At 55.1% G+C, this 14,407-nt stretch overlaps 7 protein-coding genes across 8 annotated transcripts; 4 read left to right on the forward strand and 3 right to left on the reverse strand.

Moving 5' to 3' along the window:
- Window positions 1–766: 766 nt before the first annotated feature.
- Window positions 767–1,311, forward strand: GUITHDRAFT_155077 (hypothetical protein; the record flags this gene model as incomplete). The annotated part of the gene is made up of 1 exon (XM_005823883.1): window positions 767–1,311. A coding segment is annotated over one exon (532 nt), but the record flags the coding sequence as incomplete, so codon positions are not given.
- A 1,734-nt stretch (window positions 1,312–3,045) lies between these two features.
- On the forward strand, window positions 3,046–3,740 carry GUITHDRAFT_145327 (the record flags this gene model as incomplete). Of its 2 annotated transcripts, XM_005823942.1 has the most annotated exons (4): window positions 3,046–3,315; window positions 3,360–3,430; window positions 3,477–3,630; window positions 3,681–3,740. In XM_005823942.1, 4 exons carry the CDS (start codon window positions 3,046–3,048, stop codon window positions 3,738–3,740), a joined length of 555 nt encoding a protein of 184 aa, XP_005823999.1. The 2 variants fall into 2 exon arrangements, with proteins under 2 accessions (XP_005823999.1, XP_005824000.1); XM_005823943.1 differs by lacking the exon at window positions 3,681–3,740 and having other exon boundaries at window positions 3,217–3,315; window positions 3,360–3,506.
- A 129-nt stretch (window positions 3,741–3,869) lies between these two features.
- On the reverse strand, window positions 3,870–4,372 carry GUITHDRAFT_116829 (hypothetical protein; the record flags this gene model as incomplete). The annotated part of the gene is made up of 5 exons (XM_005823884.1): window positions 3,870–3,920; window positions 3,976–4,034; window positions 4,081–4,123; window positions 4,173–4,205; window positions 4,262–4,372. 5 exons carry the CDS (start codon window positions 4,370–4,372, stop codon window positions 3,870–3,872), a joined length of 297 nt encoding a protein of 98 aa, XP_005823941.1.
- Window positions 4,373–5,253: 881 nt separating this feature from the next.
- GUITHDRAFT_155078 (hypothetical protein) lies at window positions 5,254–6,002 on the forward strand. The gene has a single exon (XM_005823885.1). The coding sequence runs from the start codon at window positions 5,503–5,505 to the stop codon at window positions 5,911–5,913; it is 411 nt and encodes a 136-aa protein (XP_005823942.1). The 5' UTR covers window positions 5,254–5,502; the 3' UTR covers window positions 5,914–6,002.
- A 550-nt stretch (window positions 6,003–6,552) lies between these two features.
- GUITHDRAFT_78567 (hypothetical protein) lies at window positions 6,553–8,397 on the reverse strand (the record flags this gene model as incomplete). The annotated part of the gene is made up of 1 exon (XM_005823886.1): window positions 6,553–8,397. The coding sequence occupies one exon, from the start codon at window positions 8,395–8,397 to the stop codon at window positions 6,553–6,555; it is 1,845 nt and encodes a 614-aa protein (XP_005823943.1).
- A 1,496-nt stretch (window positions 8,398–9,893) lies between these two features.
- On the forward strand, window positions 9,894–11,339 carry GUITHDRAFT_145328 (hypothetical protein; the record flags this gene model as incomplete). The annotated part of the gene is made up of 1 exon (XM_005823887.1): window positions 9,894–11,339. The coding sequence occupies one exon, from the start codon at window positions 9,894–9,896 to the stop codon at window positions 11,337–11,339; it is 1,446 nt and encodes a 481-aa protein (XP_005823944.1).
- A 126-nt stretch (window positions 11,340–11,465) lies between these two features.
- Window positions 11,466–14,136, reverse strand: GUITHDRAFT_116833 (hypothetical protein; the record flags this gene model as incomplete). Its single annotated transcript, XM_005823888.1, has 16 exons — window positions 11,466–11,526; window positions 11,571–11,716; window positions 11,764–11,805; window positions 11,857–11,940; window positions 11,993–12,076; window positions 12,150–12,212; window positions 12,339–12,385; window positions 12,430–12,469; window positions 12,526–12,598; window positions 12,652–12,764; window positions 12,816–13,190; window positions 13,403–13,563; window positions 13,616–13,755; window positions 13,903–13,964; window positions 14,012–14,054; window positions 14,099–14,136. The coding sequence occupies 16 exons, from the start codon at window positions 14,134–14,136 to the stop codon at window positions 11,466–11,468; spliced, it is 1,572 nt and encodes a 523-aa protein (XP_005823945.1).
- Window positions 14,137–14,407: the final 271 nt, after the last annotated feature.

Below are 14,407 nucleotides of genomic sequence, written 5' to 3' on the forward strand. Positions count from 1 at the left end.
CTCCCAGGTTGCAGCAGAGATCTTCGCGGAGAGGTCCCTCAAGACCGGCTTTGCTACTGTGGAGAGCGTGTATGTGGCGAAGAAGTATGGCATCAGCTCCAAGACTGTGCGCGACATCTGGAACCGAAAGACATGGGCGGAGGCAACAAGGACAATGTGGACGGAAGAAGAGCTAAGGTCGGTGGAGGTCCAACAGTCGGACAAGGAGGACAAGAGGCTGAAGGGAAGGAAAAGAAAGCTTTCCGATGTGCAAGGCAGCTCGTCCGATTTAACTCGCCAGTCTTCAAAGGTTTGTAACGAGGGTGAGCAGGCCAGAGGTCAGCATTCAGCAGCGCCCTCGGAATCAGAGACGAGCACTGTGTGCAGTATGGTTAATTCTGGGACGAAGTCTCCCCAGGACGGCTCGGATGGGTCAAGCTCTCAGCGTGGACCCGAGTTACATGATGATTTTCTTCAAGGCTCGAGGAGCTCAACCTCCAGCTTTCCTAGCAAGTCCACTGCATCAACGTCCTCTGACGGCTGCCCCGACGATAGGTCGGACCACATAGCGGGGGCGCAACCACCCAGGGAAAGAAGCAGCGAAGGAAGCATGGAGGACAGGAAATCGAGCGACAATGATGAGCAAAAGGACCTGTGCTCAGATTCGGGGTCTAATTCAAGCTGCCCGTCGGCCGCATCGTCGGGAGATACGAAACATAGTAATCGCCCGCAAGCACGCTCTGATGACAGGACAAAGTCAGGCAGAAGTACGAGGCAAACAGGGCAAGATGGATATTGAGGCAATTGCACAGATTGCAGGTCTGCTCAAGCATCTCACGGAGCAGCAGCAAATAATCATGCAGAAGCAGCAGCAGATCCTTCTCAGCACCAGTTGCATTCATCTTGCAATGGAGGCACGAGGCTTCAGACCAACTGCTGACTCCGCGATGTTCCCCTCAACGTTCTGCCAGCAGGCTAGCTACCAGCAAGCTAACCTTGCTAATGCCAGCCCGACGGGATTTCTAGGACTTTTGCATTCGCCCAGTCAAGAACCAGGGTTGGGGTTACAAGGTAGATGTAGCACAATGTTCGAGGCAAGGAGCACTCATTCGTCAGGGAGTGAAGACGGGCTTGCAGGAGGTCAAAGAGGAAGCTTGCAACAGAACATAATGGCGACAGACAGTGTAATCGGCTTGCGATCGGCGCATCAACTTGCAGCGGAACTTGAAGCCAATCGCCAGACCGATCTTAACGCCAGAATACAGAACTTGTCCACGATGTTAGCAACGTGTCAGAAACTTCTTGGGCAGAATAAATGATCCGATGATCCGAGCCATTGGCTCCAGTCTCCGCCGGAGCGCACTGTGGGAAGTTTCCGAACGTAGTGACCGCGGCGTGGACTTCCAGTCACTGCCGGCTGTGGCGGCCGCGGCACCGTACAGTACGGTATGCGCGGCCGCGCCGCGGGGTTCCGGGCCGCCGGGGGCCGGGCCCCGGCGGCCACCGTGGCCGCGGCCGCACTCAGCGCCCACTCCGGGCCGGCCGGGACTCCGGGACGGACGGTGAGTGTCCGATCTGGCCGTGACACTCACGGACGGTGCGGCCCGGCGGGCCGCCGCCCGGCCCGGGCCCGGCGGCCCGTTGACTGACTCCGAGGGCAGTCACTCGGAGTCACGTCCGGCCGGCGGGCCGGCGGGTCCATAGTGACGCCGCCGGCCGCCGGGTGACCCTGACCCGGTGTGACTCGGACTCGCCACCCGGCCCAGCCGGAGGCTCCCGCCGGGGCCGGAACTTAACGGCGGCGGCGCGCGGCGGCCCCCGCCGCGCCGCCGGGCCGGCTCAGTCAAACTGAGTTTCAAACTTGCGGCGGCCATGTGACTCAGTCGCGCCGCCCGGGGGCAAGGCTGACTGCAGTGCCAGCCCGGCCCGGCCCCCCCGCCCGGCTCGGCCCGGACTCGGGCCCTCACTGATCGCCGGGCCCGCCGCCTCCCGCCGCGGTTATCATCCGGCCGGGGGCCCCGGCGGGGCCGGGGGCTCAGTGACCGCCGATCATAGTACCGTACGACGGTGACAGACCGGCGGCCGGCGCCCACGCCGGGCCGGGTTCCGACGATTCCGAAGTTCGGTACCCGCCGGCTTTCACTTAGTCGGAGCCTCGAAGGGTCTGATCGGACCGACCGTCCGGTCCGACCGGGGGGCCGCCCGGGCCCGGCCTGCCGTCACGGCGTGCCGCACTCAGGCACTGCCGCACTGGCAGGCTGGGGCGGCGGTGCCTGGGCCGCCGCCCGGCGCGGCGCCGCCGCACCCGGGCGTCCGCGGTTGCTCCGAGCCGGCCCGGCCGCGCTCCGACGGACTCACCGTGGCAGCCTCACGGTCACCGGGTGCCACGCCACGGTGGGCCGCAGGCCCGGCCAGGCTTGCCGCCCGGCCCGGCGGCCCGGGCCTGGCGTCCCGCGGCCGCGTCGGCACTGGCACGGTTGGAAATACTACCCCCTCTCAGGTTGTCTTATCGAAAAAAACATAACCCTGGTATTTTGTACCCACTGCCTGAAATACCGTCTTTGATACCTACAAATACCCACCTTCCTTCCTCCCTTCTGGTTCAAAGTTGTACCCCCACCCTATACTTTTCGGAGGGTGGAGATGTGAGGATGGGGTGGCCTCCGCCTGGTTGCTTTCCCCGTCGATCGTAGACCGCGCTTGTGCTGCTCTGCTCTGCTCGCCATAACAGGATCGAGCATTCTGGTACCTTCCTGTGGTGGAAACCATCTTCAAGCGACTTTCTATCAAGTGGGAGCTCATAGCCCCCACCGTACCAAGATTCTTCTCAGCGAGAAAAAGCCAAGAAACTGAAAAGTATTACTTGACCGCTAGAGGATAGTGTTGTTGATTGTCTTTTCCATGATAGCCTGCCTGCAAACGACTGAGCTTGCTTCGTTGTTGTGAAAAGTCTCCTCTTGACTGAATAGTCTTTTCTTTGAGGTATTTATTGACATGATCTTCTGTCAATTCTTCTATAATCTTCACTGGTGAAACATTTTCATTGCAGATTCAAGACACACATCCATGCAAAGATATTTGTTCGCTCTTTTGGTATTGGTATGCTTTCAACAGTTGTGGGCGCAGCCAATCAAGCAAACTCTCCTGCTTCGAAATGAATACATTCATCGGGCTGCACCTGGTGGCATCATCAACAGTGGCATGCAGAGCTCGAATGTTATGCGATTGCGTGGTGGAATGGATCAGATGGCAGCATATCTGCTATGCAGAATGGGTGGAAACGATACCCCGACATTCGAGGATGTCACAAAAGTGCTCAATTCAGTGAATGCCAAAGTAACTCATTGGTTGAATACAACTCTCATGCTGATTGAGATCAGGTTGAGGAAGACAGAATCAACCATCTTGTCAAGGAGTTAAATGGAAAAGACATTCAAGAACTCCTCGAAAAGTATGCGAAATTAGCTTCGACATTCTTTGTTTCACTTTCTCTTCAGGGCCAGAAAGGAGGCTTTGGAGAACGATAAGATTGACCAGTATCTTGCCCAGCAGGGAGGGGGCGGTGGAGCGTCTCAAGCTCCGCAAGGTGCTGATGCAGGAACCAAACCTGCAGACAAGGCCGATGCAAAGACCAAGGCAAAGGGAGCTGAGGTCGACCTTGACATCAAGTGATGTGTTGTGGATTCTGACTTGTCAAACAGAAAAAGGAGTCTTCCAGCGACTCGCTTGACGGCGACATGGGATTCGGTTTGTTTGACTAGAAACATTCATGTTGTGAGGGCGAGGCATGCAAGATTTCCACAAAGAATTGTTCCAAACACCTTGCAAATCAACAAGCACTATTCGTTTATTGCTCGAATTGAAGTTTTTTGGAAAAATATATGGTACATTTATGGATTGAGCCCTGTTTTGTCCACCCCATCATATCCCCCCATGTGATTCTACAGGCGAATCAGTCAGATTGTCTTATGAAACAAAAGCACACTGTCGAATGACCTGAGCGCCAACCCGCCAAACATCTTTCCACTTGTTCTCGTTGGGGAGGTTCATACCTCCTGTCTCATAGGTTAATGTTGCACATTTCGATCTATCACATGATACCGGGGCAAGTACCAGTTGTCTTGAAGGTGGGAACCCAGGTGTCCTAGAAAATGCTGTGAGAACTGTGAAATCGCGAAGTCGCGACTTGCAACCTGATGGTATGCGTGGGGAGTACAGTCACCAACCTGTACCAGAATAAAGACAATTATGAGATTCCATTCCATCTACAGCAGAGAGCAACCGGATACAGCGGGTTTTTGGCTCTCGGATCTCGCCCACTCTCTGCCCAGCCATACTTGTCCCATTGTTCGCCGCTCAGCATCGTCGTGGTTGCAAAGAGATTGTGCAACATCCTGTAACAATAGCATTCAGCTTAAGATTCACATGAGAACCAATCTTTGCAGGGTGATCATGTAGCTGACTGGCCAACACCAATATTTCACAACGATCTCGTATTACACTGTTTGGTCACAACATGCATACACTATGCTACTGCAGAATTTCTCATCAGAAGCTCAAGATGTAAGTCTGAAAATCAATTTTTAACTCAAGGATTCAATCATTTTGGGGAAAGCCTGGTCACATCAATTTCTTCAACTACTCAAAGGATTACAACACGCAAAGATACTTTCAAACAACAAGAATCAGTGCGTCACTTCCATAGAAGAGCTTTAGTTGGTATCAGATGAACGTCTAGTGCTCTTGATACGCTTTTATGTATGACGAGCTACTATAACACGTGTGTTTCTTCGATGTTCACTGATGCGCGTCACATCAAATGATTAGGTTGAAGAATCTGCCCATGACGGCTGAACTTGTGAAGTGACATACGTTACAAAACCGTTACATATTTGCGCATTGCGGCCGGGCCGGCAGCACTAGTGTGCCACCGTGCGGCACTGCATCGGCGTGACAATAAGTAATAGTTATTACTCAAAGTTAACTCAAATTTTAGATAAACTTGCGTACCGCAGACGCGGTAGAAGGCTCTAGTAGGTCACGGCGCAACCGTACAGCTCTAAGGCCGGAAGGACCCCTGCTTTTCACCACGATTTAGGGGGTAGCAGAGAGAACTGGAAACACTTCCAAACTTTCCTGCCTTTTGCACCTGCCAGAGCCGAGAGAACCCCTTGGAAATAAAAGATTGTCAAAGGAAAAGGGGGTGGGGTACCGTCCTGCAGGACTAAAATGAGTCACGGCAGCGGGCTTGTCTTCCTACGAACAGCTAAGCAACGCCTTTCCTGCGGAGCTCTCCCATCCCCTCACATTCTTTCGTTTCCCTAGCTCGCCCCTCCGAACTTCCTGACCGAACATCCTGACGTACCGTGCAAGCTCTCGTGCATCCCGTCCCAACAAATTTGCTTCATAAGGCTTCAACAAAGCAAAACTTTCCTGTATTCGTTCGAAATTGGCTTGTGACTTTATTGACCTGTGATTGATATTGCTGTCCCAAATCGAAATCTCCAAATCTCGAGGACAAAGATGAATCTGATCCATGGAGGAGCTGTCCGAGAGATCTTGTCCGCTGACAAGGATGACTGGAAATCTACATCAAAGGATTTTTCCTTTCCAGACATAGAATCCGAGCAACCGTCAGGCAACATTGCTCCGGCGGATCCAAAGCGCTTTCATGAAATCTTTGGAACCAATGTTGATCTAATCTTTCCTCGTGGCCATGAATTCATCAGTCTGGAGAAAGGGAGAAATGTATCCAACGCTACCAGTCGTGTAAGCAGCAGGTGCACCAAGATTGCCGAGGAGGTTCTGGATGCAGCAGATCAAGACGGCAGGCTTTGTGAGGTGTTGACAGCCTTGCGCAAGAGAAGAACCTCGCACGCTCACTTCGTTGCCGATGTTATCGGGGAGCTGGATTTGAAACTGAATACGGACTAGAATTTCTCACAGCTCATGTACATGTTCCCAATCCTTTTCTGTAAGATAGGCTGTATTCCTTTGATCTTTGAATGAAAATAACCAATTCCAGAACCATTTCAAATCATCTCATATTCGAACTGCCGTCGCATCGTATCATGAAGTTCCAGCGCCATGGAAGTCAGAACAGAATGGTCAGCTCGTGACCACACATGGTGTCTCTAGCGTGTGAAATTTTTCATGCTTGATGGACTTGCTCGTGTTTTGCAATTGTCCCCCAGCCACGATTTCAGCTTTCATGAATGTTGGCACATTTCTGCTGATGATCAAAACAGTTGGTGCTTATTGATTGATGTACCTGAGGTAGCCCCGCCTGAGTTAATCAAAATTTACAATCATTGATTGAGTGATCATTTCTCTACGCTGCGCAACGCAGATCAAATCTGAGGCTAGTGAGACTAGGTCGCACGGTTGATGGAGATTGAGAGAAGGAAGGAGAAACAAATATCTCTGTTTTACTGGTGAGTTTAATCAGTCAAACATCAAGTGAGAAAATGAGCAGCTGGCAGCAGCTGTAAGCAATCAAACAAATCTAAGAGAAAGGTCCATGGAGCTTGCAACCAAGTCTATATCACAATTTTAGGCAGCCTGGTGCTCTGCTTACCGTTTGCCCTTGTGGAACACTTGAAGAATGCTTCCAAAGAGGACCTGAAGACCTATTGCCCAGCCTCCAACAACCAGCAAGTCCTTCCACACAGCATGATCCTCCATGTTGTAGAAGACGAGAACTTCCTTTCCATTGTGAAACTGAGGGCTGTCAAAGTACTTGATGCCCTCAAACTCGTTGACCATGAAAGCTCTGAACGAGTAGGTATGAAATGCCATGTAGTACCCCCAGATGAAGTAGTCAGGGATGTCGTTCTTGACCTTCATGAAGCCCTCGCACAACATGAAGAAGCCGTACACTGCCGCCCCTAGCGCGATCCCGATGATGTAATGAGGAACGACGGAGGCAATGACGCACATGAAGGCTTCGGCTGTAACAAGAGAGAGGAAGAGGTCCGCAAGGAACACTCCGAAGCCGTTGAGACCGGCAGGAAGTACCACAAGGATAGTGCTGACCAAGGAGATGATGAAAAGGCCCGGCAACGACATGAAGAAAGACGCCAGCACATATGCTGGCACCACATACCAGCCATTAGCCCTCTCGCGCAGAAACACAGCTCTCTCCACGATAAAGAAGGGCAGCACTGCCACAGACATGAACACCAAGAAAGCAGCAACGAAGAAGAGGAGAGCAACGCGACTGTTGATGTCTGTGGGACCATGGCCAAGGTTCCAGAACATGAAGCCCATCAGCAGGCAGAGCATGATGTACATGACGAGTCGGACGAGAAAAATACCCGGGTTGCGCGCATTGTTGAAGAAGGCGCGATGAGACAAGATCATGAGCTGCGTCATGAAGCCGTTCCTGTGACTGGCAGGGCTGATAGCATGCTCAATGGGGCGGGCAAGTGCTGACGTCAACGCCATGCCCTCCGGCTCTTCTTTGAATAGCTTTGCGAGGAGCTCGATATCAGCATGCCCCTCAAAGTCCGTGTTGGCGAGTCGGAGGAAGAAATCTGCAGGGTTCGACTGGCTGGGGCAGGGATACCCCATCCTCGAGAAATAGTCCACGGCGTTTTTAGCGGCTCCAAAGTAGAGGCACTTGCCCCTGGACAGCAGGAGAAACTTGTCGAAGTTGGCCCACACCTCGGAAGGAGGCTGATGAATGGTGCACACAACCGTCGTCCCCATCTTGGCGAGGTGAGACAAGTGACTCATGATGTTCTCTGCAGCAGCTGAGTCGAGGCCTGACGTCGGCTCGTCCAGCAGCAGGATGGAGGGGTTTCGCACCAGCTCCACTGCGATCGACAGGCGTCGAAGCTGGCCTCCACTGAGTCCCTTGCGAAACACGTCTCCCACGATGGTGTTGCTGCACGAGTCCAACCCGAGAACGTGAGTCACGTTCTCTGCCCTCGCCCTCCTCTCCTCAGGTGTGCTCTCTGAGTGAGGAATGAGGAGGTCTGCTGCGTACCGCATCGTCTCCTTGACTGTGAAGGGCGTCTGAAGCGCGTGCTCCTGCTGCACGTACGAAGCCACCATGCTGAAGGTCTCGTCTCTGAGCTTGCCGTTGACCAGTACATCTCCCATGAACTTCCTCCCCTTGCGGTTAGGGTCGATCCTTCCGGCGATGGCGTCGAGCAGGGTCGTCTTGCCGCCTCCCGACGGCCCGCAGATGGCGAGCATCTCACCAGGACGAACGATGCCCGAGAGGCCATCAAGGATGCGCTTGTCTATGGTTTCTTTCTTGCCGGTCTGAGGGTTCGCGCGGGTGAGCTTGACGTCATAGGTGAGATCCTTCCATGCGATAGTAGCTGGTTTTACTCTCAGAGACTGGTACGCCAGTGAGCTAGCCGAGGACGCCCCATGAGCCCTAGGAGGTGAAAGTGTCAGTGTTGTCATCTTTCTACAAGGCTTGCTCACAGGATGTGAGCTTGAGAAAGCTCTACAGAGCTGCTGTCCATCTGAACAGGGATGGTGTAGCTGTCTTGGCGCTGCTCCGTCATGGCGGGTGGCTCTGTGTTGGACCTTGCCCCGACTCCCTTCGGGTTTAAAAAAGCGCACTTTGCAAGTTACCATGCACCCACCCTGTGAAAATTCGAATTATTCTCCCCTACCTCCTCAAACAATCTCAATTGTACCAGACTGACGTCTTACCACCCCAATGAAATACTACCCACCCCACCATTGAGCTGGAGCCTCAAAAATTCATGATGAGAGATGATCCACGATACATCCTCCTACTGAGACCCTAAAGACCCCGTACCTTCATAGGACTTCCTAGGACCGATTTTGAAATCACTGGGAGCCATATATGGAACCTAGGAGTGTAGGACCCCACTCTAGACAGAGTAAGAACTTGCTATGACCTCTCTGTCGTACTCCAGCCGTTGAGGGGGCGCAAGCCTACCAATGACTGATCTTTTTTTTGTTGCCTTTGTCAGTTGTAAACTTTGAGTGCCGGCGCAACCGTACCGTACGGTGTGTCAGTGTGCCAGAGTCGCCGATCCGGGCCCGTACGCCCGGCCGTCCACGGAGTCACCCTCTACTATAAACCCTCCGCCGGCCTGAGGGTCTAGAGGGTTCAGGTCCCGAGGGCCGACTCGTCAGAGCGGCTTCAATGAGGCCGCAAAGTTCAATCCGGGCCCAAGTCCGGGAGTCTGCTCAGTCCTTCCGACCCGGTGACTGGAGACTCGGACTCTCCGGGTGACTCAGCCTCGGGGCCGGGAACGCCAGAAGTTGGACCGGGGGCCGGCCGCGGCGACCGTACTCAGTACCGTATCGGACCGCCCGGCGCCCCCCCGGTGAACGGTGCCGGGCCGGGGCGGCCCTTCGACTGAGGCCCGGCGGCCGCTCACTGTGACGGTCACCGCACCGCCCGCGGCCCGGCCGGTGACGGTGCCGCCGCCCGGCCACCGTCAGTGGCCGGTATGATACTTGAAGCCTCCGACTCGTCGGACCCGGACCCGGAAAAGACCTTTTCCCATTTTTTAAAATTGCAATAGACGTAGCCAGGAAAAATAGTAATAAGGTCTATAAAAAGGTTATATATTCTTTATTCGTACAACTTTGGTACCATCTGCCAAATGGGTATCACTACTTTATAAAATACAATCCCTTTTACATGTGTTAAAAGCGCGCACATGCACAGGGTACAGTGGAGTGTCTGCAGGGTGGCGGGAGGGGCGCGGAGGAAATCGCTGTCGCATGCTCTCAATGGCGTCTGTTCCTTCATGCCATCTCGCCTCCTCTGTGTAGCAGAAGCCTCCTCGAGTGGCAGACGTCAGCACAAGTTTGCCTCCCTCCAACGGGGTACAACCGGCAAACACCTCTCAGCTGTTCTCAACGGGTTCTCGGCGCGCCATGGACGGTTCTTCAGCCAAGGTGCAGGCGACAAGATGGTATCTCCCGAGATGGTGTACATCAGAGGAGAGGAGATGACAACTTACTGTATGGACCTCATCCTTGACAAGTGGATTTATCCTCATGTTGACACCTCGAAATGGGAATTCTTCGATTTGAGCTGCAAGTCCAGAGACGAGACGGACGACCAGGTGCTTCGCGATGCCGTCAAGGCCGGCAAGAGGGTTGGGTCGATCTTCAAGGAGCCAACGGTCACCCCGTCAGCCGAGCAGAGGAAGTCCATGGGCCTCAAGAAGGCGCTCCCGTCGCCCAACGGCGCAATGAGGAGGGGATGGAACGGCATTACTATCTCCAGGGACACCATCCACATCGAAGGACTGAAGCTCGGCTTTGAGAAGCCTGTCCTCTTCGAGCGGCATGCTGTAGGAGGAGAGTACGGAGCAGGATACGACACGGTAGGGAGCGGGGTCCTTAATACCATCTTCACTGCTGAGAACGGCAAGACGATTGTGGTTGACTCTCGTCAGCTGGACAACAAGTCCAACGCTGTCGTCACCTACCACAACCCGCTGGACAACGTGGAGGACATGGCTCACATCTTCTTTCAGAGGTGCCTGGAGGCAGAGGTCACCCCCTACGTTGTGACCAAGAAGACTGTGTTCAAGTGGCAGGAGCCGTTCTGGCTCAAGTTCAAGGAGGTCTTTGACGAGCACTACAGGGCAGAGTTTCTGGGCAGAGGCCTCATCCTCAAGACGGGAGGAGAGCTCCAGCATCTCATATCAGACGCCGCCACCATGCAGATCATCCGATGGACCGGCGGAGGGTTCGGCATGGCGGCGCACAACTACGACGGGGACATGCTCACGGACGAGATCGCGCAGATCCATCGCAGTCCGGGCTTCATCACGTCGAACCTCATCGGCAAGAACGACGACGGCAGCCTGATCAAGGAGTTCGAGGCCTCCCATGGCACCGTCGCTGACATGTGGCATGCGCACTTGGAGGGGAAGGAGACGAGTCTGAACCCCCTGGGGCTCGTGGAGGCCCTGATAGGCGCCATGCAGCACTCGGTTGCTCTCCACAAGGGCCCGCACGAGCTTCACGACTTCGCCAACAAGATCAGGAGATGCATGCACCTCGCCTTCACCAACGGGCTCGGGACTCGGGACCTTGCCGGGCCGGAGGGGCTGACGACTGAGAAGTTTGTCGACGCGATCGCAGAGCTTCTCAACGATGCTCCTCTTGACCAGGTCATCGACAAGTACAACCCGCAGCACAACGTGACGAAGCAGGCGGCGGACGCCTCGACCTTCGACATCGACGAGCAGGCGATGAAGAAGCTGTTTGAGGACCTCGACACCAACAAGGACGGGTCCCTGTGCTACAAGGAGTTCGCCCAGGGGCTCAAACGGCTCAATGTCGCGCCCAAGAAGGGAAAGCGACTGAGGATGTTGAGAATCTCGTTGGAGGATCCGGTCTAGCCATGTTGCATCGTCAACTCAAGACAACTGCCTTCTTCTCGCCTCCTTATCCTCCTCCAACACACAACACACTCCCTCCTCACTCCTCTTGATCGCCATTGCCCGCTCATACTCGCCAGTGCTCCTTCACCAGTCGTCCAGCAGGTGCTCTGGTATCTTCATTCCTAGCTCCTTCTGCAGACGATCCCTGGGTAGCGGTGAGACAGGGAGGGAGGAAGGGAGCACCTTCACATGTTCGTTTCCTCCCGCACGCTTTCCTCGCTCGGCTCTCCCTCCTGTAGCTTGTAGAGCTTCGCGTGAGTCTCGGTGAGCACGAGATACTTGCTGCCGATGGCGCATCCGGCAATCACGTCGTCCTCCTCATCGAACTGTATGACCTGCCCTACAACATCAGAGATCATCTCGGCAGGCCGTTCAGACTGACTTCCTCTCTCGAAACCCTCCTTCTCTTGCAGTGCTCGAACACCTGGCAAGTCGTGTGAGCAGCTCCTCACAGGTTCAGTCGGCCAGAAAGGACCGTGAAGCTGAAGGAAGCGTCGTTCATGACAAGAAAGCTCAGGTCCGAGCTGAAGGTCACTGCCACCTTCTCCTCCTTGTGCTTCTGCGGTGAGCTCTTCAGCATCAAGGGAGAGGAGGAGAAAGAGGAGGAGCACATGGATGTACGCGATGGCAGAGAAGGAGGAGAGGTGCTCGATCTTTGCCGCAACTCCTTCCTCGACCTTGACAAGTGTCATCATCTGAAAGGCACATGGCATCTCGTGGTATGGAGAAGAAGGCAAATCAGATTCCCATCTGCAAATCCCAAACCACCTCAGTCTGTGGATCGGAGAGCTTGAGCACGTGGAGGTCGTTCATTCCAGTAGGACCCGTAGTCTGTACCTCTTCGTTACTCTCCTCCTCCTCCTCCTCCTCCTCCTCCTCCTACTCCCCCCCCCCCCCCCTCCTACACCACCACGCCAACCACATCCTCCTCAACCGAACGCGAGCCAAGCAGCTCACCGAGACTCCCAGCATGGGAAGGTCGTAAGGCTCAGCTGTCGGCCCACCTGCAAGGATGTCAACTTAAGGGGAGCGGATCAGGAAGCCTCACTTAAAGCCACGAACTGAAAGTGATTCCCAGCATCCTCTAGCTGGGGAGACAGCAGGGGTCAGGAAGAGACAGCTGGTCGGACTCGATCATACTGACCTTCTCGCTGGCCACCCTCCAAGTGGAGGAGCCCGCGCCCTCCCCGCTGCCGTCTCGCAGCTTGCATCTGGAGCTGTGGAGGAGGAAGGTCAGCGAGCAGGAGGAAACGCTGGCAGCCTGACTGACATGTACACTGGAGCTTCGTCCATGATGTCAAGGAAGGAGAGGTCGACAAGCTGTCCCTTTCCCCTCACGTTCTCCTCCTCCTGCTGGAACGGGATTCGGGACACCGTGAAGATCTACAGACCAGCAGGTTCTCAGGTGGAGGAGTATCGTATAGTGTTGTCAACCTCATCGGCAGACGGCCAGATGCGCGCCAGGTCAGGATAGATTCCTCCTACATTGAGCCCAGCGCTGTAGAGCAGAGACAACGACTCGTCATCCTCCGCATGCTGGAGCTTGACGAGCTGGAGTTTGCAAGCAGACGGTTGGAGGCCGCACTCGTTCGACTCGTCGAGGGCAGAGAAGACGGCCAGGAGGATGGAGAGGGTCTTCCCTTCTGGGCTGTACCTCAGGTCCACGACATGGTACCCCTCGTGGTAGTCGACTCTCCTGACCTCCCTTTCGGACTCATCGCTCTCTTCCTCCACGTCCTTGTCATCCTCCTTCACACGGCAGACGTCGACGCAGGATCCGTGCTCTTGCAACTTGGCCCGCGCAAACACCTAGGAGACGATCCTCTCAGCAGGGCCCGAGAGCTGCACCCCCTACCCCACATCCTCTACCTCCCTCCTTCTTCCTTCCCTCTCCCTCCCTCCCTCTCACTACCTCTCTCCCACCCTCACTCTTTCTACCTCACTCCTTCTAACGCATTCCTTTCTCACACCATTCATGTCATGCCCTCTTCATCCTCTCCTCACATTCCTTTCTCCCTCACATGATACGAATGCGATGGCGACAAGCTCCTCTTGATCAGCGACACATTCCCGTCCTGCCGGCACACCACCACATACTGAGCATCCCCGCACACAGATACAATCTCCCCGCTCCTCAGCTTGGGCCTGAGCTGCACCACATGCTCCAGCTCGATATCGTCTCCTGCCCTCACAGTCAGCCTTCCCACCCATCGCACGAGGACGAGGACGAGGACCCTTGAGCTGGAGGCGGGAGATCCCACTATCCCTCCTCACTAGGAAGAACGATGACTGAGGCTGCAGCCGGTCGCGCTGGAGGTCGTCGAAGCAGATGCGGAATGCAGTACTCGCATAATCCACTCCTGACCCCAATTGCCTGCAGCAACAGAAGTTCGAGGTGAACGGGACGAGGACGAGGACGAGGACGAGGACGAGGACGAGGAAGAGATGAGGTTGGTGGAGTTGAGGTGAGAGATTAGGAGGGGAACGAGGAAGGGGAACAAGGAGAGGAGCTTTCAAGAACCTGCTGGTCACACGGAGTCCAGAGGAGATCCGAGTCTTGGTGATGGTCTTGAACATGGGTTCCTGCAGAGAGTGAGGGCACGAGAGGGAGGCAGGAAGGGTCTCGTCACATTGCAGAGCTTGTAGGTCTGGAAGTCTTCGTTCAACTTCGTCCTGTGACCTCCATCAGTGTGACCTCAGACCGGGTCCGCATGCACCGTTCGATCAGTCTCCGCTTCCCCGCCCTCCCCTCCATGGCCATATCCGACAGTGACGAGCTACACAGGGTGCAGTGGGCAAGAGCGATGGCAAACCACCCCAGCGAAAGGCAGCGTCTCCTCGCCTGGAGAGGAATCTGAACCAGCGACGTGTGTCATCCTCCAAAACATCTGCAGCCGCTCCTTCTTCTTTATCTCCCCCTCCTCTCCTCCCCTGCCTCCCTGCTTCTCTCCTTACCTCCCTCCCTCTCTTCCCTCCCTCTCCTCCCTTGTTCATTCTCGTCCATCTCCTCCCTCCCTCCCTCCCTC

The sequence above is a fragment of the Guillardia theta genome (genome assembly GCF_000315625.1).
Source record: "Guillardia theta CCMP2712 unplaced genomic scaffold GUITHscaffold_101, whole genome shotgun sequence".
Classification (NCBI taxonomy): Eukaryota; class Cryptophyceae; order Pyrenomonadales; family Geminigeraceae; genus Guillardia; species Guillardia theta.

Excerpts from the sequence above, each read along its gene's own strand:
- GUITHDRAFT_155078 (XM_005823885.1), top strand. The coding sequence starts at position 5,503 with ATGAATCTGATCCATGGAGGAGCTGTCCGAGAGATCTTGTCCGCTGAC.